The sequence below is a fragment of the Parus major genome, chromosome 1A (assembly GCF_001522545.3).
Source record: "Parus major isolate Abel chromosome 1A, Parus_major1.1, whole genome shotgun sequence".
NCBI classification, from domain to species: Eukaryota; Metazoa; Chordata; class Aves; order Passeriformes; family Paridae; genus Parus; species Parus major.
In genome coordinates this window covers 61,140,333-61,164,993 of record NC_031773.1, presented here as the reverse complement: position 1 = coordinate 61,164,993, position 24,661 = coordinate 61,140,333, and the positions used below count along the sequence as shown (strand labels likewise).

The 24,661-nt window shown below is 45.2% G+C and overlaps 1 protein-coding gene across 1 annotated transcript in view; it reads left to right on the top strand.

Moving 5' to 3' along the window:
* ARHGEF5 (Rho guanine nucleotide exchange factor 5) overlaps positions 1 to 24,401 on the top strand; it is a 33,294-nt gene extending 8,893 nt beyond the window's left edge. The window contains exons 2-15 of the mRNA XM_019006676.2: positions 9,911 to 13,421; positions 14,773 to 14,857; positions 15,207 to 15,271; positions 15,552 to 15,811; positions 16,698 to 16,858; positions 17,704 to 17,856; positions 18,496 to 18,625; positions 19,539 to 19,613; positions 20,403 to 20,492; positions 20,810 to 20,964; positions 21,628 to 21,789; positions 22,166 to 22,236; positions 22,564 to 22,668; positions 22,858 to 24,401. Coding sequence (XP_018862221.1) covers positions 9,923 to 13,421; positions 14,773 to 14,857; positions 15,207 to 15,271; positions 15,552 to 15,811; positions 16,698 to 16,858; positions 17,704 to 17,856; positions 18,496 to 18,625; positions 19,539 to 19,613; positions 20,403 to 20,492; positions 20,810 to 20,964; positions 21,628 to 21,789; positions 22,166 to 22,236; positions 22,564 to 22,668; positions 22,858 to 23,012 — 5,166 coding nt within the window. The 5' untranslated portion in view covers positions 9,911 to 9,922 and the 3' untranslated portion in view covers positions 23,013 to 24,401. The remainder of the gene's footprint in view (positions 1 to 9,910; positions 13,422 to 14,772; positions 14,858 to 15,206; positions 15,272 to 15,551; positions 15,812 to 16,697; positions 16,859 to 17,703; positions 17,857 to 18,495; positions 18,626 to 19,538; positions 19,614 to 20,402; positions 20,493 to 20,809; positions 20,965 to 21,627; positions 21,790 to 22,165; positions 22,237 to 22,563; positions 22,669 to 22,857) is intronic.
* Positions 24,402 to 24,661: the final 260 nt, after the last annotated feature.

Sequence of the window (24,661 nt, the reverse complement as noted above, 5' to 3'; positions counted from 1 at the left end):
TCCTCAGCATCGCCATCTGATAAGGTGGGACCTGGGAGGGGAAAGAGAGAGGTGGTGTTACACAGGGTGTTTCCAGAGGGCTGAGGAAAAGGAAGCCGTAGGCCAGTCAAGAAGTCAGAGTTGATGTCTTCAAAGACTCTCAAAGGGCAATCTTAGGATCCTGATTGCTCAGCTAATATCTGAAGAGTCATGAAGCCGTCAAGGAGTGCTGTTTTATAAAATCTGGGAGGGTGGTGGTGGGAAACAGACTCTGCCCCCTCATTCATATGCAGAAGAGTTAAAATGGAGGGAGGAAGGATTAAAATATCTCTAGTTGTTCTTTATGCATTGAAACTTGTTTAATTATTAAAATTGAGAAAATATTTTAATTAATGCATTAAAGTTAATGATATTTCTATGCTAGTATAAAATGAATGCTTTAAATTAATCCACACTTGGAGGTGTACTGAACATGAAAGTATGCGGATGTAATTTTTACCCATTGATAAAGAAGGGGAAATAATACTGAAATAGAGAATGTCAGTACTGTTCATAGGTGTGTGCTGTTTCTTAATTTTTTTAAGATTGTGCCTGTAGGGCTCTACCCTTTTTTCTTTAATTTTTATAATACACTGTGTTAATGATAGTATTAGGAACTAATGCTGAATCTTAACTGCAACATCTATGGCCTGCAATTACGACTATAAACCTTGAAATAAGGTAGTACTAATTGGTGAAGCCGGTAATAAAAAGCATTTTCTAAGACTGATGTATATCAGTTACAGCATTTAAACCCCTGATTTATACAACTTTGCACAGCTTGATCGAAAGACAAGGTCACAAACACGTCTTCCCTTCCCCCTTCCCATTCCCCTTCCCCTCCCTTTGGACTATTTCCCTGCTAGACTTTGCAGATAGTTTGAGGTTTCCAGGGTTTTTCCTAGGATCTCCTACACGTTGTTACTTGTTTTCAGAGTTGGTCACAAGCTGTCTCCTAATTGACCTCAATTCCATGCAATATCCCCTCAGAACCAGCCCTTTCCTACGGGGAGAAGGCTGTCTGTGGGTTCACTGAAATGGCAGAGTCAGTGGCAATAATGAGACAAGTAAACATTAAAATATAAAAACAATGGCTCATTTAGAAATGGTTCTAATTAGAATATCCTGCTTCCCCTGGTGCCCACTTCTCACCTGGAAGGACAGCAGACGTGTTCCTAGGAGAGGGCCAGGACTGAGGGTGTAAAACCTCCCTGCTCTGCTGTTGCTGGTGTGTGTGGGCTGCCGAGGGAGCACCTGGCTCTGTGTGTGGAGCGCTTGGCAGTCACACACAGAGAGACACCTACACTGGAGTGTCTGGGACTAGCCTGTTGGATCCTGGGTGTGGTTTCACCAGAACTAGGGCTAAGTCCAGGTTTCTGCTTTCCTACTTCTGCTTTGCTGCCCAGCCCCGTGTTCTTGTCCTCTTGTACAGCTTGTACAGCTGCTCTGGGGTCTCAGCACACCGAGGACATGGACCTGCTGGGGCCAGTCCAGAGGAGGCCACCAAGATGCTTTGAGGGGTGGAGGACTTCTGCTATGAGGATATGCTGAGCCAATTGGGATTGTTCAGCCTGGAGAAGAGAAGGCTTTGGGGTGACCTCACTGTGGCCTTGCAGTGCCGGAAGGGAACCCACAGGAAAAATGAAGAGAGACTTGACAAGGGCCTGGAGTGACAGGACAAGGGCAGGGATGGCTTCAAACTGGCAGTAGGTTTAGATGGATATCAGGAAGAAATTGTTCCCTGTGAGGGTGGTGAGGCCCTGGCACAGGGTGCCCAGAGCAGCTGTGGCTGCCCTTTCCCTGGAAGTGTTCCAGGCCAGGTTGGATGGGGTTCTGAGCAACCTGGGGTGGTGGAAGATGTCTCTGCCCATGGCAGGGGTTGGGCTTTAAAGACCCTTCCAAACCAAACCATTCTCTGATTCCATATGCAACTAGTGCAGAGAGCTGTCAGATTTACCTTTACTTATCTTTTCTCCTGTGTTTATTATGGCTGCTCACATCACTCTGCTCCTGGGTTGTTTGTTTTTGGCTTGACAACTCCCTGGGATGGCTCATACATGGTCATGTGTGCACTGGCATGAGGGAGATGTTGGCAGCAACCTGGATGCATAGTAAATTAGTCTGTTCTGGATTTCAGGTGTTCTGGATTTTCAGGGTTCCATGTCAGGTCTTAATTGAGATTTTTTAAGATTCAGTTCCAGGTGCTGTTGGATAGTTTGTACAGTCAGCAGCAGAAGGAATTTAAGAAACTGTCCTTTTTATTTTTTTTTATTTTTTTTTATTTTTTTTTATTTTTTTTTATTTTTTTTAGGAATGGAATATAAACAAATGAACTTTGCAGGATATCTGCAAATGCCTAAATTGGACCTGACAAATTTGGTTATTCATCTTTGTTAACCCAGTTATACCACAGTGTACTTCTCTGCCCTTTTTTTGGTTTCTGGTAGCTCTTGTAACTCACTGAATCAGGCCTAAATATTCTGCACTGTCATGAGTCCCAACCTTTGGAAAACAGGGATCAGGCAGAGAGGGAACTGGGAATTCCTCTCCTTAGTTACAAACTAAGGCTTAAGAAATTTAGATAAACCTAGATGAGATCTAATTTTTGAGTCATACCTACTTTTTCTGGCCTTTTCCACGCCCATTAAAGGACATAAATCCATTTTTTCTTAATTGTAAGCCAAAACTCTGACATAACCACATTATTCTAGGAAGTGGGACTGTATGAGAAGCAGAAAATGTTGTGATGCACACAGTAAACCTGTGCCAGTTTGCCATACAAGCCTTAGACCGTGAGTAGCAACAAGTTTTCTGTGTGTTCGCATTAGTACCTTCCTATTCAGCACCCACACAATTCCTGTGGCTTTGGGTGTGTGAAGCTGTTTTTCCGCAAGGGAGAGGGAAGGGGTCCCCAGTGGTGCTTTCCCACATTTACATTACTTATAACATTTTATTTATATCTAATACTGTTTGCTTCCAATAGCAAACTTGTCTTGTGGTAGCTTCTTCAATCTAAGGACACCAGTTAAATTTCTAAGAAAAAAAAATTATTTGTTTCCTGAGAAGCTGGGTTAGAGGAGGGTTGTACCAAAACCTGTTTTTTCCACATACATCTCTACATCCCTTTTGGATAGATTTTTTTTTTTTTTTATTTCTTTAGCTGCAGTTTTCTGTACAAAGCTCCATCACTGTTACAGTATTGCCAAGTATTTTTTATTGTGATACAAATTTCATAACTTTTAAAAATAAATCTCATTTCTGGAGTCATAAGGTAATTGAAACTGATATGAGGAGCTAAGGCTGAGAACATGCATTCTGAGCACACAATACAAGGATAAATGTGTGATTTGTTGTTGTGGTTGCTATCTCATGGGATTCTAAATCCAACAGTTTTTTTTGTTCTCTCCAATTGATGGTACAAGATTGAAGCCAAAACATGACAGAGTTTTCTGCTGTTGTTATAGCTGATGACACTGTGCCATCCCTACTCTGGAATGATATACAAGTGCAGTTTTATGGGTATTTTAGCTTTTTTTTAGTTGCATAGGACATGCTTTACCTATTGATAAAAAAGCAGGATTTTGCCAGGATATTTATGGGTGGGTATATATTAGTGTTTAGCTTGTCATTCATCCCACAGTGCTAAAAAATTCCAGCTTTGTCTTCTGTGGGGCTCTGACCACTACCAGAAATCTGACAGTTTTCCAGGTGGAACTTGACCTGTCTGTGAAAGAGGTTATATTACACGTTTGCATCAGACAGGATAACTTTGGAGGCTGTCTTTGCAGGGCAGGACAGTTTATCCCAGTTCAGTTTGCTGAATATTGTTCATCCTTATCCGCTTGTAGCTTATCTGTGCTCAGGACGGGTAGGTAACGTGACAACAGCTGTGCTCACAAATGGTTCCACTGTGCAGGCTTGGCAAGGCCAAGCTTTCGAGTGTTTCCCTGTCCTTTGATGTCTTAAGGGCATTTGCATCTGTCAGAATGGTTTGGTGCAAACATGAGCGTTCTTTAATCTGGGGCTCAAAAACAGCAGCGTGGGATTCTGGCTCACACGTCCGTAGCATACTGAGAGACTCTGAGATTTCTGCTGCTAACTGGAGAATCTGCCCCATGCAGGTCCTGAATCATCCTGTTCAAAGAGGAACTGGGAACTCATTGAGTTTGTGGCAGACATGCCATGTAGGAATGTGTATAGCATGCTGCTAGCAGCCACCTCTGCATCAAATATCCTGAGGAAAGTAATTTGGGAAGTTCCTGCCTCCTTTAGCGCTCCTGATGTTTCTATCAGTTGTCCATCCCCAGAGTTTGCAGAGACCTGCACAGAGCAACTTGCAGTGACTCAACACATTACCCCCACTGTGGGAATTCTGCTGTTCACCAGGTAGTGTCAATTATCTTTCCACTGAGATCTAGCAGTTAGAATCACACACTATTCTTGATTATTCTCATATTAGAAGCCTATGGAATATTAGGGCTTACCCATTACTTTTATGAGTATAAACTTAACCTCTGCTTAGAGCAAGCTAGGTTTTTTGCTTTACAGGTGACCCCATTTTATCTTAAGAATGAATCACTTTTATTGCATCTCTGGGAAGTGCAATGTACAATCCAAGCCACGTTTTTCACTTGCTATTTGCCAAATGTTAGTAGCAATTTCCAAGATGAAATTGTGTTCAACCCAAAATTATTTTTCTCTGACACTTTTTTTTTGTTAGCATTAAGTATTATAATCTAATTAAATAGAAACCAATGTAAGAAAAGTATGGAAGATTATCCTTTTTTTCCTCCCTCAGTGAGTCATTGGATAATTATTAGGTTCAGTGTATCATGATTGTGCCTACAATGAGTGAAAGCTGCGACTGGGTGTGCTAAAACTCGGGCAGATTCTCTGCACTGGTGTGATTGGGAGGTCTCACCTGCATTTCTCAAGCTTCTGTAGGAGCTCAGATGCATTTTCCAGGAGGTCAGGTGCTATTGGCAGCTTTGCTTTGTTCTCTCCTGCCTAAGACACCTGAGGCAGCTCCTGGTTCCCAGAACATTACCAGTACTGTGTAGCACAGAAATAGACTCTGCATTATTTTTCTTTTTTAGATCCTCTTCTTTCTCTCAAGTCCTTTCCTTCAGCAAGCTCCTGCTCTCCATGCCCTGAAAGCTGACTCCATGTTACATTATTTCCCTCCTTCCTTCTTATCTCTAGCACCCTGTGTTATCTCTTCCTGAACTCAAGAGTTTTGACCACCCTCCTTCACCTCCCTTGATGGGTTGTACAGTGATAGGGCAACCCGGGGTGGTGTGTGAAGATTGGTGACTGTTTCTTTGCAGGGGAATATGTGCAATGGGAATCTCTCACGTAGAGGGTCATGCAGCTGAGGAAGCCAGCCTAAGCATGGCAGGCATTACAGAAAATTGAGTCTGACGAAGTATAAAAATTGAGGCTTGTGGCAGTGCAGGCTTTGTGTTCAGTTTTCTGGGTGTCTCATCAAACTGAAGTCCAGTGTGTGGCATCCTGGGGGAGATGGTGCTGTCCTGCACACTGAGATCTGGATCTTGTAAGGAGAAAGGCTGGCTCTGAGCTGATTCAAATCATAGAATGTTAAGGGGTTGGAAGCGACCTTAAAGATCACCTAATCCCAAACCCATCTGCCACAGGGCAGGAACACCTTCCACTCAACCAGGTTGTTCAGAACCCCATCCAACCTGGCTTTGGACACTGCTAGGGATGGGGCAGCCACAATCTTTCTGGGCAACCTGTGCCAGGGCCTCTCCACCCTCACAGGAAAGAATTCCTTCCTAATATCTAACCTAAATTTCCCCTTTGTGTACACAGTGTACCTGAACTGTGTGGCCAAGATGATTAAACGAAGCTGAGATAGCAGGAAAAGGCTCAAGGCAGTCTTGTTGTTTTTTGGGTGGGTGTTAGAGCCAAACACAAAACTCTTTCATGCCTGAACTGCAGCCCTTAAAACCAGCTTTGGCATTGCTACACCAGCCTGTGGCTGCACCAGCAAGGATAAGCCCAAACTAGGGACTACTTGGGAAACTCTTTGTTTCAGTAAGAAAAAGGATGTCCTTGCTGAACAGCTTTATCCTCTGCTGCCAGAAGCTCACAGCTGCAACTGGGCCGAAGCAGCTCCATCCACATGTTTGCAGCAGCCTGGGCCTGTGGCTGGCCCATGGCCTATGGCAGGGAGCAGGATGGGGAGTGGGGCCAAGGGCAGCCGGGTGGCTCCCAGCACCTCGCGGGGAGGGCCAAGGTGGCAGGCAGAGAGCTCTGTCTCTCCCCAGTTTTGGAGGAGGAGGAGGCTCTCAGGGCTCCACTTGTGCGTAGCCTTGCTTCCTGGCTAGCTGAAGGGCTTGTCTGTGCTTGATAGCACTTGTTATTGCTCCTTTCTTGTTTGTTGGAGGAGGTAGGGAGGGAAGGTGAGGTACTTTCTATTTAAAACCAGAAGTGTTTGTCATCTCAGTCCAGGTGAATTAACCTACAGTGGAAGGAAGTATGACATTCACATTGTCTTTTGTAATCTGGGAAAGTTGTGGATGAATTGTGCCCTCATGCTTTCACTGCTGTCCTTCTCTGCTCACCAGGCCAGCTCCTTCCCCCTTCTTCTCTCAGATTTTGTGCCTGTGACTGCAGCAGGACCAAGCATTGCCCGTCTGTTTTCATGCTGGCATGTGGCCAGCTGCTCTTTCTCACTGTTCCAGTTTCGAGGGGTTCTGTGCACCCAGAATCACCCAAAAGCTGGGTGCATTGGACCTGAAGTCTGGTGTTTCCAGGCCCTCTTGGGAGAAGAGTCTGAGAGGCTTTATCTCAACAGGGAGCATCACTTTACCTTGTTCCACAGACAGAGCATATGAGGTAGTGATGGCCAGCTCATCATCTGATCCAGTGAGAGATGTGAAAGATCAGTAAGCTACAAAAGGGGAAACAGTGAATTGTCTTTGAGAGTTTGCATATCCTGCCTAGTGGCAGATGCTAGATAGGTCCTGTGTGCTGCTCTGTCATGCTATTGGCCCTGCTGAAAATGCTAATTGAAAGTTGCTGAGTTCCTGGGGGGTCTCCTGGGCCCTCCTCTGATGGAGCAGACCTGCATTGGGAGTTTAACATGGCAGTGCTCCACAGGCACTCTCTTCTGCTAATTATTGGGCTCTTGAGCTTTATAGCTGCTCTGCATGCAAAGACTACAGGTGCTGTCAGTCTTGTTTTATTATTTCCTTTTCCATCTCTATGAAATCCTTATTGCAGACATGAGTCTTCTGCTATGGCGCACCCAGTCTTTGACCGGGAGGTTAACAGTTTCCCTGGTTGGATGCATAAGTCCTCCCCTCCTGTCTCTGCAGAAGGTTTGCCTGCTCCTTGTCCTGCCTCACTTCCCAAAGCTCCTCTCCTGCACTCCCTGAGGTGTGCAAAACACTTGGCAGTAATATGATGAGACAAATCTCACTTGGCAGCTTCCAGTGTTGATGTGCTGTGCACCTCACTCTACCCTACCTCCCAGTATCATCATGGAACTGCTCCAAATGCAGCTTTAAACTCATCCTTTTGCCTGTCCAAATCCCTTGCAACAGAGCCATGGAAGTGGAAACTGGTTTTGAGCTTAATAAAAGGAAATTCAGTGCTGTGTACATCTGTGAAACAGTGAGCAAGAGTTCTTCCCCTGACAAAGTGTGGGCTTGAGTTTGAGTACGTTACTATTCAGATCTTTATGAGCCATCCTACCTTTAGTAATAGTAAACCTTCCTTAGTCAGCAGCTTGTGTCTCCCTGAGCAGTCTCTGTGCTCTTGGGGAGCCTGTTTTTGAAAACTGTCTGTGTTGGGTGTGAGAAGTAGTTCTTTTCTAGGCCTGGAGTTGAGGAGACTCAGATGGGGCAGCCAGGAGAGTCAAGAGCAGTGTAGCACAAGAGTGATCTGATGTGGAACCTTTGAAAAGAGAGTTTAGCAGCATCCAGATGGTTTAGTTGCAATTGTCAGCAGCAAGACCTGGTGGAAGCCTGTGGGAACTCCCTGAATGGATATAGCCCTTTGAAACAAACTGGTTGTTAAAATTATAGCTATTACAATTACTCACTGCTTGGGAGGGAAAATCCAAATTGCTGAAAAACCCTGGTTTTGGCCTGGTTTTGTAAGGACTGTCTTTTTACTATTAAAAAAATAGAGATTACATAAGAAAAAAATACACAGGAAGTAGTTAGCTGATGAGTTAACTCAATTAGCTAATTCAGTTATTTTCCTCGTATTTTTTAGAATTGGGGTTGTTCAGCCTGGAGAAGGGAAGGCTCCACAAAGACCTCATTTCACTCTTTCAGTACTTAACAGGGGTGTATAGAAATACGGAGAGCTACTTTTTGTATAGACAGGTTGTCATAGGACAAGGGTGATATGTTTTAAACCAAAAGAGGAGAAATTTAGGTTTGATATTGGGAAAAAATCCTTTAATATGAGAGTGGTAAGGCAATGGTACAGGTTGCCCAGAGAAGCTGTGGCTGCCCCATCCTTGGAAGTGTTCAAGGCCATGTTTTGCTCAGGGGCTGAGCAGCCTGGGATGGCTGGAAGGTGTCCCTGCCCATGGTAGGGGGGTTGGATCTGGATGATCTTTAATGCCCCTTCCAACCCAAATCATTCTATGATTCTGTGATGACAATATCCATGATGAAGATGTATAAAATGCTTCAGTTCTAACTCCAGAGCATGCACTCCTTGCCTTCAGAGCAGGTGTTTCGTTTCACTTGATGTAAGGGAAAATAGAAACTAAACCAGCTTTCAGGCCAGGTGTGCCCCGGCCATGGAGCTAACTGGGACAATTATTTCAGATCTAATTATGCCCTCGCTGCTTTTACTTTCTGTGTGGGATCAGAGGTTGGTACTTGTGACTGTAGAGCCACTCTAGCACAAGGAAATCACCATAGAAGAAAAGAGAGGGAGCACAACAGTTAGTCTCCTTCTTAGTTTTTTTCCAGGTAGGGATTGTAGGTCGTGGTAGAAGCCAGAGAGATAAAAGTGGTGAATCAGATTCTTCCTTTTCACAGACATATCCCAAATGTGCATTCCCTAGTGCTTTGTCATGTCTGAACTTCAAATGCAGTAGTGGATGGGAAATTCCACTATATCCTTTGGGAAACTGTCCAACAATCCTGAGATGGCTTTTTCTTTTTTTTTTTTTTTTTTTTTCCTTTTTCCCCCTCCTTAAAAGAGTAAACTAGGTAATGACATAATTTCCCTTTATAGTCTGTAGATTAGTCCACACACACCAGAGCTACTCCTTTCAACCCAAGTGGTTCACAGCCTTCAAATATCTTGTGTCTGGTGTCATGTCCTAGTTACCTGTTAATCAAATTCTTATGTTCCTATGTCTTCTTAATTAATTTCTGCATTCATTAGCAATGAGATCCAGACCAACACAGAGATCCAAAGAGCCAGCAAAAATCAGAGACAACTTTTAAACTCAGCTAGAAGAGGCCAGGAGTATTTGTCCACCCTGCCCCGTGAAAATCAATAGAGATTTTTGAAAATGGTCTTGTTCTCTGGATGCCTTCTGGTACCCCCTTTCTAGTCTGAGATAACCACCCATGGCCACCATTTTTCATAGGTTGCCCTGTGGCCGTTGCAGAGAGCTCAGTACCCCTGCTCTTCGACCAAAGTCAATTTCTGCATTTGCATGTGAAACTAAAAAGACACCAGTGGGGTTATTTTGGTGTTACTGTCATACTACAAGCTTTCATGTGGTGTTTGCCTGTTCTCAGTCTTTGTGTTTGTTTCCCAGCTCTTATCACTGACTAGGTATGTGATGTTGGTTTTGTTTTTGGTTTTTATCAGCTGCAGTAGAAGCAGTGAATTAAGTCCATTGTATCATTATGAAGTAGTAACAGAAAAATGCATTTTTCTTCAGCAGGATGTGTCCCTGATGGAGTCTGAAGAAAACAGTGAGGGAGGTACCACTCCCCCAGGAGCCAGCAGCATCACTGGGGAAGCCTGGGATTCTTCAGCTGTGGAAGGAGAGCATCATGCCACTCACACAGCAGCCGAAATGAGCACCAGCCCATCTAACTCTGCAAAGGGAGCAGAGCTCAGCACGCCCAAGGACTGCCTTATTGCTCCAGGGAAAGCAGCAGAGATGCTGGGCAGACCCTCTAACTCTATGCAAACAGTGCCAGCAGGACTGGAACAAGGCCGAGGGCATAGAGAGCCTCAAAAGAGACTCTCAGAAATGGAAGGAGAAATGCTTTTAGAGGAGGGTGGACTGGATTATTCTCTGAAACTTAGGCATTTGGAACTGCTTGACCTGGAAAGCAACCAGGACCCTTCCTCTCACAGCAGAGTCCAGGATGAGCCAGCCCCTGGCAGCCCCATCCTGCAGGCTGTGAACCTCAGCACTGAGTTTCCTCAGTGCCAGACAGAACTGGCTTTTCATGGCTTAGACCCCCAGGCCCAGCAAATGCAATCCCCTTTGGCTGTTGCCATTTCCTCTCAGAGAGAGACACCTAAGTGCTTTTTGGTATGTAAAACTGTTTCAGAAGGGCATTATAAGGCTGAACCCTTTCTGGATAACATCTCCAAGGATTCTTTGCAGGAGGTTGATGCTGGTGCAGAGCAGAAGCAAAGCACCAAAATCTTGGCACCAGCACCTGATGAGCAGCCTAGCTCAGAGGGAGCAGTAGAAGACACAGCTAAATCTTACACTTCAGAAGATGTTCAGGAAAACTTAAGAGCACCCCAGGGCTTGGAAGAGAATACAGAATCTTCCTCTTCCCATCAGTTGTCTTCCACCTTAACACGTGACAGCCAAATGAGTTCACTACAAGCAGAAGGAAACACTTCAGCTGGTGAAACAGGGAATACCAGCATGGTCAAAGACCATGGAATGGTTCATAAAGAGAACACATCTGCTTCCAAATGCCTTCATCTAGAAGATGATCACAGAAAAATTGAGGGCAGACCTGACCCTTCAGCAGAGAACGCTTTCCAAGGAAAGAGTACTGCTAAAAGGACAGAGGAAGTGAATGAGACAGTTTGGGAGGAGGCAGCATCTGAACTTCAGCCAGAAGAAAAGGAGGAAGAGTGCAGAGAGCAGAATCTGTTGGAAGAAGGCAAACCTTTGAAGCTTAAAGACCAGAAAAACAAGGAACAAAATGAGCCAGAACAACTGCAGAGGGAAGAGCTCAGACTGGGGGAAGAGCTCAAACTACAGGCTCTATCATCAGCTTTTGGGTCAGAGATACCCTCTGTTCCCAGGCATAATGTGAATGTGTGTGGTTTGGAGGATGCTTCCTTGTCTGAGCAAACAGGATCAGCATTTCCACCTGGGGAACCTGTCTCTGTGGATCAGCATCCTGGTGAGGACGTGCTGCTGAAAGCTCATGTCACAGAAGCAGGTTCTGGATGTCAGCCACCTGCTGTTGGCCCTCTGTCCTCAAATAACCTGAACCCAAGGTGGGGAACTCCACACACATGCCATGTCTCTGACCAGACGGACTCTGGCAGGTTTTTCATTGGTGATCAGGATATTGGAGAAGCTCACTGGGATGGTAAGACACAAGTGGGCAGGGAGAATGAGCAGAGTGGTGGTCATGGAAAAACTGTCCAGAGGTTTGATAAAAGAGATGCATCACTCTGTGGAGGGGTGACAGCACCTTCTAGTGGAGAGAACCCAGAGGCTCTTGTTCCAGCACAGCCTTCCTCTGTTACCAGTAACTTGGAGCCACCAGATCCCATAGATCTTCATTGCGTAACAGGAAAAGCTTCCAGCATTCCAGCTTCCCCCTCAGAGCTCACCTCAGCAGTGTCAGCATCTGTTCCAGAGCAGGAGGGTGCCAGAATAACCTCTGTGACCCCTGAGCACTGTCCGGGCACCAGCCTGAACAAGCTGGCAGACTCTGCAGGGAAGCCACCCAGCGAAGCTGCTCCTGCACAGGGGTGGGACCCAACACCAGCAGAAACTGCTGTTATAAGGACAGATGCAGGGGAGGCCAAGACTTCCCATGGACTCCTTACTTCTGGGGAAGGCTTTCATGAGGACCTTAGTGGCCCATCTTCTTTCTCTGAAAGGTACACAAGCTCCCTTCCTCTGCAAGAGAGCTTTCCTGGGGACAGGAGGTCTGTGGCTAGTATTGCAGAGCCTCTGGAAGCATCCCAAACACCAGGAAGGACTTCCACTCCCCTGAGCCACGCAGAGACAGTTCAGCAAAACTCTCCCCAAAAAAGTGCCATTATCCAAGGAAAAGAAATGGGAGAAAATGTGGATCATAAAGCACAAGTGCCTTTATTTGATGAACCTGACTGTAGCTTATACCAAAAAGAGCCTGGATCCAGAATTTCTAGTGTCCTGGGCACCCTAACTTGGCTCTCTGAAGATGATACGGTCCTTGCTGTGAAACAGCAAGGTCACCCTCTGTCCCCTGTGTCCCACCCAAGCCTACCTCTGGTGTCTGAGCGTGATGCCAAACAGCTTCCTTATCCTTCTTCCCATGTCCAAAGGCCCAGTCAAGCTCAGGCCCCTGCATTCCATGCAAATCACCTTGTTCCACCTCCATCCCCTGAAGGTTACCAGCCACTGGCTCCCAGACTGCACTCGAGGACCTCCCTCAGCTGTGGGATGGATGATGGTAACCTGGGAGCCATTCATCCTGCTCCAAGCCATCCTCTCCGGACTGCCACTTCTGCATCCGATTCCAACTCCATGGCCTCTGCTTCTGATGGAGAAAGTCTAGCAGAGAGAGATGACCTTCTTCCAGCGGGTGGAAAGTGGGATCTTGGTGACTCAGGTCCCCATGATACAGAGACTTCTGATGACTCAGGGGTCAGTTTGCTGACCAAAAGCTTTTCAGCTCTAGGAAATGAAATGTTGGTTGGCTGCTCTGACACCAGCCCTGAAACAGCAGATCCCCACATGGATATAGAGAGTGGAAAATCCTCACCTGACCACCATTCTTGGCCCTCGTTGGAAGGCCTGATAACATCTGCAGACTCCAAGACCAGAGATTCTGCACAGCTCCTTCCAATGCTTGCATTCACCAATCCAATCCACTTCCTCCGCCTCAGCCCTCCGTCACCACCGACCACCAGAGCAACCTGCCAGCATGAGGAGCTGCAATGGGAGCAGCCCACAGGCAGCTTCCGTGTGGACACAAAGAACATCCAGGCTCTACTGGCAGTCACAGAGAAAACAGAAGGTGAGAGGAGGGTCAGGCAAAGGAAGGAAGGAGGAGAAGACCAGACAAAGGAAGAAACGGCCAAACATGCACCCTTGGAAAAATCATCAAGTTGGCCAGACAAAAGAAAGATTGGGGTAGCTGTGCAGGAGCCAGCAGCCAATCAAGAAAACCCAATTAAAAGCCGAGTGAAAACCAAGGACTGGCACCGTCAGGGTTTGAAGAGGATGTCAGTACCACCAGACATCTTGCAGCGTGAGTCCTCTCTTCCATTTCCCTTCTTCCTTCCTCCCTCCAACCTAGTGCAGTTATCAATAACTAGGATTAAATTAAATGAAATGTGATGGGGAGGCATGAGAGCTGGGAGCTTAGCATGGCTCTTGTGCCATTCTAGTGATACTCGTTGCTCCAGCCCTGTAGCCCCATCCTGTCCTGCCCCAAGCTTCACTTTCCAGCTGTCCCCTCCTATGTCTCTGCTGCCGTGTGTATCCTGCTTGTTCCCTTGAGTAGGGATGCACTCTGGGGCTCAGTCCCTCCATTCCACACTAATACCTGCAACAATAAACTTATTTCATGAATCTCCAAGGCAGTAAGGAAGAGCCATCCTCAGTACCCCACATCTCTTATCAGTTGTTTGTTTGCTGACTCCCCTTATTTTGCAACTGGAACTTTCAGGTTCCCACTTGACCTTTTAAAAGAGATGATTTTCCTTTGAGCTTCGGATTTGAGAGTACAGATAAGAATACAAATCTGTCAAACTGAAAGTCCCAGTTTGCACTGAAGTCAAATCACTGATGTCACAAGTGGAAAACATGCATCTTCTGTAATGCAGCTAGCTCATTCATCAATACTTGCTATCAGGATGTATGTCTATACTATATCTTACATGAACTTTAAATAATTGCTTCTTTTTAGCTCTTACTTTAGTCTATTGTTGAAGCTCTGAAATATGCTGGATTTTTGGCACAGAGGAAAAGGAGGGGGATGTGGAGGGTTATAAAAAGTTTGGCAGAACTTGAATCAAGATTTGTTCATATGTTTGACTTGTAATTTCTTAAACCCAAATTTTAAAATATTCAAGGCAATAGTACTGTCTTTCTTCTTACCCATAACTGCAGCTCAGTCTTTGGGTTTTCTCCCTTTTTCTGCTTCCAGTTTTTCAGATTTAGAATTTCTTCACACCTTTTTTGATTAAATCCCTCACAAACCAAAAGTATTTCTCCATCTTTACACTTTGGCTCCACTGATCTCCTGATGCCTGGCCCTAATAGCTGAAAGTGTAAGGACAGCAGCAAACAGGACACACAGGCAGTTTCTTTGCTTGTATAACTGGAGAGGGAAGCTCTTAGAGTTACTGTCCCTGCCTATAATGTCAGCCTTTGTATGAAAAGTGTATGTGGCTAACAGATGTAAAGTGTAAGTAAGGGTTATTAAAGCCAGAATGTTTCTGACACAGAAATAAATGTGAATTTATCACATTACGTACTTCAACTCCAGACTGCCACTTAGGTGGGGTATAGGTAAGTGGTATTTGTGTATCATTTGGATTGTAGATTAAGTCTAAAAATGGACTGATGTGTTTACTTTCCATTTGTATTCTATGCAGAGGTTTCTTCTGGGAAGAAGGAAGAGGAAGAAGCTCACAAGGCACATGGGGAACCACCAGTCAGCTCAGAAACAGTTATAATGCGGTGAGTCTCTCAAAGACCCTTAGAATTTTCCCCAGTCCCTGTGCAGCACAGGCACCTCCATTGTTTCTGAGTATATGATAGGAGTGGAAAGCTTTAATTAAATGCCCTAGGCCTGTGTTTCAGTCTGTGCTCTCTTGAAGAGGACCCTACTGCAACAGCAGTATTTCTGTGCCTTCAGGTAAGCCTTTCCATTAAGCCTGACTTTGCTCTTTGTGTCCAGTGGAGCTTGAGCTTGTTGGAACAGGAGAGGTCCCTGTTGTGCCAGAGCAGTTTCTAAGGTTTGGATTAACCATCTCTGGTGCTGTGCCCTTCGTTCACTCTGTGTTTCGAAATCCTTATTCCCTGGCAGAGAGAAGAAACCTGCAGACACAACAGAGAACTTCAAGCGCCGGCACTCCAAACTTATCAACTCCTGTAAGTACCTCCTGCCTGGAGTGCTGTGGCACTCCCCTCTCTGACAGCATTTCTCACCCTTGCAGTGAGCACAGAAGAGAGGGACTCCTGCCACATGGTGGTTGTGAGGGTGTGGTGTTAGAGGGCAAGGAAAGCAACTGGAATCCTGCAGTACACTTGGGCTGCTGGGGAGCTTTGCCTGAATTTGGCTGCCCCAATCTGGGGCAGAGTTTTCTCCAGGTAGAAGCAGAGGGTGAGTTGCTACTACAGAAAAGATAAATGTATGTGTCTTTATTCACAGCAAGATTACTGTATCAGGAGTACAGTGATGTGGCTCTGAACAAGGCCATCCAAAGCCAGAAGAGAGTGGATTATCCAGAGGATATAGAGTCAAGTTTCCCAAGTTCTCCGAGGCTACGGAGGAAAGTGCTGTCTCCTCAGGACTCATATTTGCAGCGTCTGTCAGTCTCATCTAATGCATCCCTCTGGCAGGATATCCCCATGATACGGGGCAGCAGAATGCTGCTCAACATGTCCCGTGAGGAGCAGAGGCTGCAGGAGGTACGGGATAGATGTGACAAGGGAAATGGGTGGTCTGTAAGTCAAGAGTCTCTGGAACAGGGGTTAAAGCAGAGAGCAAAAACTGTGATGTGGGAATGTGGTGGTTGAGGCAGAGGTCACTTCTACCCCTGGAAGCAGCATGGCATGTGAAGTAGAGCAATGCTGAAGTGCTGAATTTTAGTTAAGAGCAGCATTGAAGGACAGACTCTGCACCATATCAGTAACTCCAAGAAAACAAACATGGGGAAAAGTGGGAACAAGATAAAGAGTTTTGAGTATGCTCAATGCAAAAGGATGTATAAAAGTAGATGACTTGCAGCATTCTCCCACACATAAGCTTGTGAGAGATGCTAATAAAACCACGGTAAATTGTATTTTCTGTGGTAGAACATGAGTTTAGCAAATTAACTTGTGTGAGCTGCAGGGCTGAGAGGCGACAGGGAGGATGTATGGATTCAACACAGTGGTACAGAGAAACTGGGTATGGAAAACGCGAGGATCTGAGAAGTGCACAGGAGGACCTAGAGGAAGAGTTAAAACAAGAGCATGGGAAACATAATGAAGAAGAAAAATGTGTGTGGTACAGATGCTGGACTTTATGGGAGCTTGTAAAATGGGGAACCTTGTGAAAGTGGAGTTGAGGGGAAATAAAAAGTAAAATGAGAGCAAGTAGCTATTTTTAAGTCATACCACAAGTCTGTTTTTCATAGAAAGTCTTTAATAGCATGCTTCTCCTTAATTTCTAAAGCCTCTCTTCTGTAGTTACACACTCCTTGCATCATATGCTGGGAGGTTTTCCTGCTTTGCCCCATCTCCTCTCCATAAGATTCCTCACAGACTTGCGTAGTGTACTGACACTGTCTTCCCTGATGTTTTCTCTCCCAAGGCCAAGTTTGAGTTGATAATATCTGAGGCTTCGTACCTGCGCAGTTTGAACGTGGCAGTGGATCATTTCCAGCGCTCAGCAGAGCTCCAGGCGATGCTCACCAACCAGGAGCGCCAGTGGCTCTTCTCCCGCCTCTCTGATGTGCGCGATGTCAGCGCCAGGTGAGATGTGGCCCTTTGCTTCCATACCTAACAGACACGTGGTGCTTCCTTCAGGAACCTTTCTCACTCCTCTTCCGTGTGTTCGCTGTTCAAGGCAGATACAGCACCTAGTGATGACACACCAGCACTGCCTGGAAAGAAATATGTCACCTTTTTAGGTGACAGCGCAGTGTAAATTCTGGTATTAAATCCCAGATATTATGGCTCAGTTGTGCACAGAGCTCATTGCAGGGGATCAAAATGTTGCAAATGGTAATGTAGCCTTGTGCCACTGCTTTCAACTACAATTAAACTTGACTAACTAGACCCCAACCCAAACCAGCTCCTGCCAAATACAAAACGAAAGGGGAAGCTGCATGAGCCCTGAAGAAAAGCAGGGGGAAAATGGGGGAAAAAAGTAAGTTTCAACCATTACTTGACAGAAACTAATGTGAATCAATAGAGCATAGTTCATGAAATGTGGACATGACCCCACATGCAAGGAATTCTGTATGTTGTAGGATTCTGTTCTGCTTTTCCTCCTGCAAGGCTTGACTACATAAATCACTAAGCTGGTAAGGGTTGCTGCTACGTTTTCCATTTCTACCAACAGGGTTATTCTGGTGAGGTCTTAGTTTCCAGCTGTTTCCTGACCATTCCTGTAGAACCATGACCTCTCAAGAATAGAGGTCTTTTGCCTCTGCTTTTTCCTTGCTGATACCAGGCCCTAAACTGTCCTCATCCAGACACTCTCTCTAGAACCAAAGAGCTGTCTTGTGCTTATCTGTGGGCTGTCATGATTTTAGAAGACTAAATTACATTGATATTTCTCTCTCCTTTTATGGCACCACATCTATGTGCTGCAGTTTCCTCTTTGACTTGGAGGAGAAATTTGAAGAGGACATGTTTACCTTCCATGTGTGTGACGTGGCTCTGAAACATGCCCCTGACTTCCGCCGGGTGTATCTGCCATATGTGACAAACCAGACATATCAGGAGCAAACCTTCCAGAGGTTACTGTAAGTTTTTCTCATTTGCTGCACCCTTCTCCCCCTTACTTCCATGAATATTGACTCTTTCAATTGTTGGGGAATGCTGCAGGAATGGGCTGCTGAGCAGTGCTCCCACTATGCCCCCAGAAAAACCTTCCTCAGTTCAGTGGCATTTGGGAAAGCAGGACAGAACTCCTGCAGGCTTCTCTCCCATAGCATTAGAGAGGAAAAGCATACATAATATCTGATCTTGTTGCAGGTTATTCTCTGTCTGCCTCCTACTGAAGAGAGCAAAAATGACCATCCTGGAAAATGGTTTTCAGTCTTGATCCCTGAGAACCAGAGTGCAAGCCACCACTGTCCCCATGAAAGGAGCCCTGCTGATAGAGGGAGTTGAAATGTAGATCTTATTTCTGGCTTTTACTCCAGAGGACTGTGGAAAAAGGAGAGAGATAATAACAGCTGTACTGCCATCCTGTAGCTGTTAGAAACCCATAGTTGCTCTTCAGCAGCAGAGTGGTGCGGTTTCTTGACACCAATTTCTTGCCCCAGGGACAAAACCTGACTGTTGGGAGTACTCCAATATTCCCTGAAATCTGATAATAGGAAGGTTATTTATTTAGTCTGATGCCTGGATGTCTTTTTTTTTCTTTGCCACTCCCACAGAAATGGAAATGCAGGGTTCCAGCAAGTCCTGGAGAGACTGGAAAGTGATCCAGTGTGCCAGCGCCTCTCGCTTAAATCCTTCCTCATCCTCCCCTTCCAGCGCATCACTCGACTCAAACTCCTCCTACAGGTGACTGTGGTGATTCTCATCCTTCCCTCGTTTCCCTCAAGCTGTGTGTAGGAGCAGCACAGAGAGCTGGGGAGGCTCAGCCTGGAGAAAAGGAGGCTCAGGGAGAACCTTCTGGGTCTCCACAACTCCCTGACAGGAGGGGACAGCTGGGGGAGGGTCAGGCTCTGCTCACAGGGAACAAGGGACAGGACAAGAGGAAACAGCCTCAAGCTGAACTAGGGAAGGTTCAGATTAGACATCAGGAGGAATTTCTTCCCAGAAGGGGGTGTCAGGCATTGGAAGGGGCTGCCCAGAGATATGATGGAGTCCCCATCCCTGGAGGTGTTCAGGAAATGACAGATGTGTCACTGGATGAGGCAGTGCTGTTTGTGAATCATTTAGGGCTTTGTGGTGACACTACTTTAATTGTACTCCAATAAAGAATTCATGGAGTCTTCTCAAAACATGCTGATTTACAATTTATTGAACTTTTTCTCTTCCTGCTAGCAAAACAAAGCAAAGGTTCCTTGGCTGCCCTCTGGAAGGCAGTCTGTAAAGTTTACTAATAAGGGGTCATCCAGACAGTCCCTAAAAATAATTTTGAGCTCTTTCTATGAAATTCTTCCTTTTGATTATTTAAGCCTCTTTTTAACAAGAGAAAAAAAAATTTGTTCTGTTCATACATCCATTTGTGTTGTACCTAGTGGTTGCTTCCTATGCCATGTAACTTTTATGTGATAATTAATACAATTTAGATTTACAGGAATGCCCTGGTCAGTGTGACTTATCAGTGACATTCTGCATCTCAAATTTTTGGCCTTCTTGTCTCCACCTGTCATCAGCTACTTCTGCTTTAGTGTTTATCCTACTCTTCAGTGGTGGTAAGGTCCACCTTTCCCTGTTTGCATCATGAAAATCATCTTTTCTCACATAGAATATTCTGAAAAGAACTCGGCCTGGGTCTGAGGAAGAAGTCCAAGCAACACAGGCCTATGATGCACTTGAAAAGGTAAAGGTGCCTACCCTTTCTGCAGCCTTACCTTTGTCTAAGTAATCATCACCTTCCACCCTTGCCCCTGCAAGAAAATCTTGCTTTAAAAAAACCCCACAGCATTACTATATTGCATCCCTTCCTCTTATCCTGCTTATTATAGAGGCAAGGTTTAAAGTTTTCAGGGACAAATAGTTATCTACAATTTGTACTGCCTCATAAGGAGGATTGTTCTGTCTAGTGAGGATTTGACCTTCCAAATGAGAGCTACGAGGATGGCAAAGGGCCTGGAGGGGAAGACACAAAAGGAGTGGCTGATGTCACTTGGTCTGTTCAGCTGGAGAAGAGCAGATGGAGGCCAGAGTTCACAGCAGTTCTGCAGCTTCCTCACATGGAGGAGGGACAGGCCCTGATCTCTGCTGTGTGACCAGGGACAGGATCCAGGGAGTGGCAGGAGCTGCGTTAGGGGAGGGTTGGGGTGGATTTTAGGTAAAGTCCTTCACTCAGAGGGTGCTGGGGCACTGAACAGGCTCCCCAGGAATGGTCACAGCCCCAAGGCTGCCAGAGCTCTGGGAGTGTTTAGACAATGCTCTCTGGCATAGGGTGGGATTGTTGGGGTTTTTGTGCAGGGCCAGGAGCTGGACTCAGTGGTCCTTATGGGTCCCTTCCAACTCAGAATATTGTCTGTAATGTATACTTTTTTTCAGGAGGATGCCTAAGATGACTCCTGAGGGGCTCCTGGGAGTATTACTGATCCCACCAGGCAGTTCTGCTCCCATCTCACTGCTCATCTGTTTTCCTCTGCAGCTCATCAAGGATTGCAATGAGAATGTCCAGCGCATGAAGAGCACTGAAGAGCTGATCTACCTCAGCCAGAAGATTGAGTTTGAGTGTAAGGTGAGCTCATCCATTCCCCCTGGGCCTTGTTCTAGCCTTATATATTTTCTGTCTTTCCCCACAAAGACACTTTTTGTTCTCCTTTCTTGATACACACAGCGCTGTTGAACCAGAACATCATCCATAGGCCAGCTCTTCATCAGTGCTTCTCTTGCCCAATCATTCATGTCAGCCTTCACATGAAGGTGCCTGCCATGACTTACGCCTCTCCAGCTGGAGAACTGAAAGCCCAGTTCCTCAAGATAAAGGCAAAAATGCAAATCCAAAACTCACAGGGACTCATTTTCTTTTACATACATACTTATTTTGTCTTGCAGATATTCCCACTCATCTCACAGTCGAGGCGACTTGTGAAGTGTGGTGAGTTGACAGCACTGGACTTCAACAACCTGAGTCCAAAATGGAAAGTCACCACCCGGCCCATCTACCTGCACCTTTTCAATGACTGTCTGCTCCTGTCTCGGCCCAAGGAGTGAGTGCTTCAACACAATTCTTGCTGCCCCTTCTAAAATACCTGTCTCTTTCGGGGTCTGTGCTTTGGTGACAGAGTCCTTTTCCTCTGCCTGCCAGCAAGTGGCAGCCTTTGTCAAGTCACTCTTCTGTCCTGACCTGATGTGAGTATCATGCAAGTATGTGGAACTTGATAGCCCCAACTCTTAATTACATATGATAATATAAAAATATGTCTTGTGGTCCCTAGCACAACTATTCTTCCTTTGCATCTCTACAATGTGAAACTCTTGAATAATAACCATTTATTCTAGTTTCACTTGGTAAATAATTTCTTCCTAAAGCACAGTGTGAGGACTAGTGAATGTGCAAATCACTGGTTTGTCAAGAGAGTTGTTGGTTAGTTGTGTTGGGGTTTTGAGGGTGGTGGGTTTGTTTTTAAGCTGTAAACTGCCAAATAAAATTTTGGCAGGATAGAGCTTAGTATTTCTACCCTTTTCATTAAATCCATTCTCTCTCTTCTATGGCTTTCTGAGACTTCTAACAAGAGCCCTGCTTAGGATGTCTAAAGCAGATGAAGACTCATTAAAAGCTTTTTGCTTTCCTGCAGACTACACAGACTCACTTTGTAACCCTCATCACCTTAAAACTCACACCTTGTTTTGTTCCTCCTCTTCACTTGCAGGGGTGGACGTTTTGTTGTGTTCGACCACGCTGCTTTCTCTTATGTGCGCGGGGAGAAGTGCGAGATGAAACTCCACGGAGCAAACAAGAATCTGTTCCGTCTCTTTCTGCTTCAGAATTACCAGGGAAAAAGAGTGGAGTTCTTGTTTCGGACAGAGACACAGTAAGAGCTCAAGTTTACCCTTGCTGTATCCTGTTACCATGGCCAGATACCTCCTAGTAGCCTGATGGTTATCCCTCAGCTACTCAGATGCTGAAATACTAAATTCAGCTGATGAGCAGAAGTCTTTAAAAGCATCCACCTGTTATAACTATTTCCTTGTCAACCACTTTCTTCTTCTCTCATCATTGTTGCTTATACAGTACTACCACATTATATCATACCATTGGCCTCCAAAAACGGGAATTTTTGCCTTTTCCCACCTCCTTTCTCTGCTTCTCTTTGTGAGAGCAAACACCCCTCCACCCCACACCATTTCAGTCACCAGACTGGTGTCCCTCACACTGAATGCTGACACCTATCCTGTGGTGTTTTCCAGCAGTGAGAAGCTAAGGTGGATCTCTGCTTTGGCTCCTCCGCGGGGAGAACCAGATCTCCTGGAATGCCCTGGTGAGACTACTCTGCTGCTGCAGCAATGGGGGTGGGCTGGCTTACAGGAGTCACAGGCACTGTGAGGTGGGACACCCCAGAAGCATTCTAAGGCAGAATACTCGTGGTTTTGTAGAAAAAGAACATACTCATGGGCATTCCATTGCCTGGTGCTGCCAGTTGTTTTACTTATTTTAACACCTCATTTTAGATGAAGACCTGTAGTGTCCCTTCCAGTTCTCAGCTTTTTATTTGGGCAGCTCCTTATTCTCCACCTCCTCTGGAGCTAATGCCCACATATGTACTGTTGCTTTCCAGCATATCAGTGTGATCTTTCCTCCCCTTCAGATGCACCACAGGTTCAGTGCATAAAGACTTACAAGGCTCGGGAAAATGATGAGCTGGCTTTGGAGAAGGCAGATATCATCATGGTTATGCAGTACAGCAACGATGGTGAGCAGAATGAGCAATGCCTGTCTTAAACTGTAGGACTGAGAGGACAAAGGGGTTCTTCATCTTTAGGGTGCTTTATTTGGGAGCTGAAAAAGGGGATCTTTTCTTTTTGAAAGGGGCTTTTTCTTGGGAAGTAATGAAAAAAACACATGACTTTTGCCTCATGTTGCACTTTTCCCCACACCACAGGGTGGATGGAAGGAGTAAAACTCTCAGACCGGGAGAGAGGCTGGTTCCCCTCAGAACATGTGGAACACATCTCCAGCAAACACGTGCGGCAGAAGAACCTGAAAGAGGAGCAACGGGTGAAGAATGCCAAGCAGCAGGTCTTCTGCAAGAAATAAGACTGCTTGGACCTGGACAGTCTCTCTGCCATGAGGAAATCGTGGCTTTTCTATCATGCCTCAGAAGAAATGACTCTGCAAAGAGCATAATACACAGCACTTTGACAGGACCAGGTGCTTTTTGCCAAAGAAAGCGGGAATACAATCAGGAAAAACTTCCTTTGTGTCAGCAGGACTACAGCAGCAAGAGGAGGAATAAAGGTTGCATGTATTGCTTGCTTTGTGGTAGTAGGGAGGGACTTAAATTGGACAGAGGTCTGGGCTCTGGACTTCTGAAAACATATTCCTGGTTTTGCCACTGACAAGTTGCGGGACCTTATGTGAATCACTTCAGAGTTCTGCCTCAGTTTTGCCATCTGCAAAATGGAAGTAAACTTACCTACCTCACTGCATGTTGTGAGGCTAAATTCACTAGTATTAGCAGCCTGAGAGCTTTGAGTTCCTGAGAAGGAAGGTGCTAAGTGCAAAGCACAACAGAGCTGAGGAGAATATTCCGTTTCAATATCTTCTGGATACCTTCATGGTAGTTGATCTCTATAGTAATTTCCAGTTTGGGCAATTTAAGTATTAAATCATGCAAGTGTACTGGGGTTTGGATAGGCAAATATTTAATTTTACCCAAATGCTGTTAAGAGTCCTTGACAGCATTACAAAATCCACTGGAATTAAATAGAGTTTTCAGAAGCCACTGTGATGATTTCCCCCACGTAAGAGGTACCATGCTGAGGAATCTGCTTCACAAAGGTCACTTCTCTTCTGAACAAGCATCCCACTAAGCCATCTGACCTCTTTTTTACTCTGCCTCCCTCTGGAAGTAGATCAGTGACTTGACACAAATTTATGTATTTCGTGTTGGTACCCGCCCCATACAAAATAACGAGGACTAGGCACATGCAATGAAGTGGCACTTTACTGCTGCTCCTACTCTGATTGCTGATGTGGTAATGCATGCACCATTTTGCACACTTACATAGAACACTGAAATATTTAGCCACTGTAGATAAAGTCAAAATATGCACCAGGGTCTTTGTTCTTTTTAAGAACTCTCTGGTTTTAAGTCCAGTTTACATGCATTTGTGCAGAACCTGTCTGTTTGAGGATATGCCTTCAACTGTAAAATACTGTATCTGTGTTAAAGTGTTCAGCTCAGTCAATGCAAGATCAAGTTTAAAAATCAATACACTAAAGAAAGCCACTTGTAGCCTTCTTGCATTTAATATATTTGAAGAATTAGTTATCTTTGTATCTCCAGCTTTGTCTCTGTAACATTCTGCTCTTGTATCTAGAATAGCTTATTGCAGCCTATTTATATCAATAATTTTAGCTGGATTAAAAGAAAAAAGAGTTGCTTTTAGTCCTAATAAACTCATGCACTTCTCCAGTTAAAAACCTTTCTGTTCGCCTTGTTACTTAGGTTTTCCTCTCAAATGTAAGTAATGCAATTTCCTGAATATACATGCAGTATTTTTTTCCTATAACTTCCCTTTCTAAGTGACTGTTAAATACAAACAGCTCTGTTTAGCAGAGACAGTATGGAAAGCTGCGTTTATTCAACCTTAAGATTCTTCAGTGTTACCCCTGGCCCTGGAGAGCTGATGTTGCTGGTTCCAGAGTGGTGTTAGTCATCCATAACTGAAGGTAAACTGAAG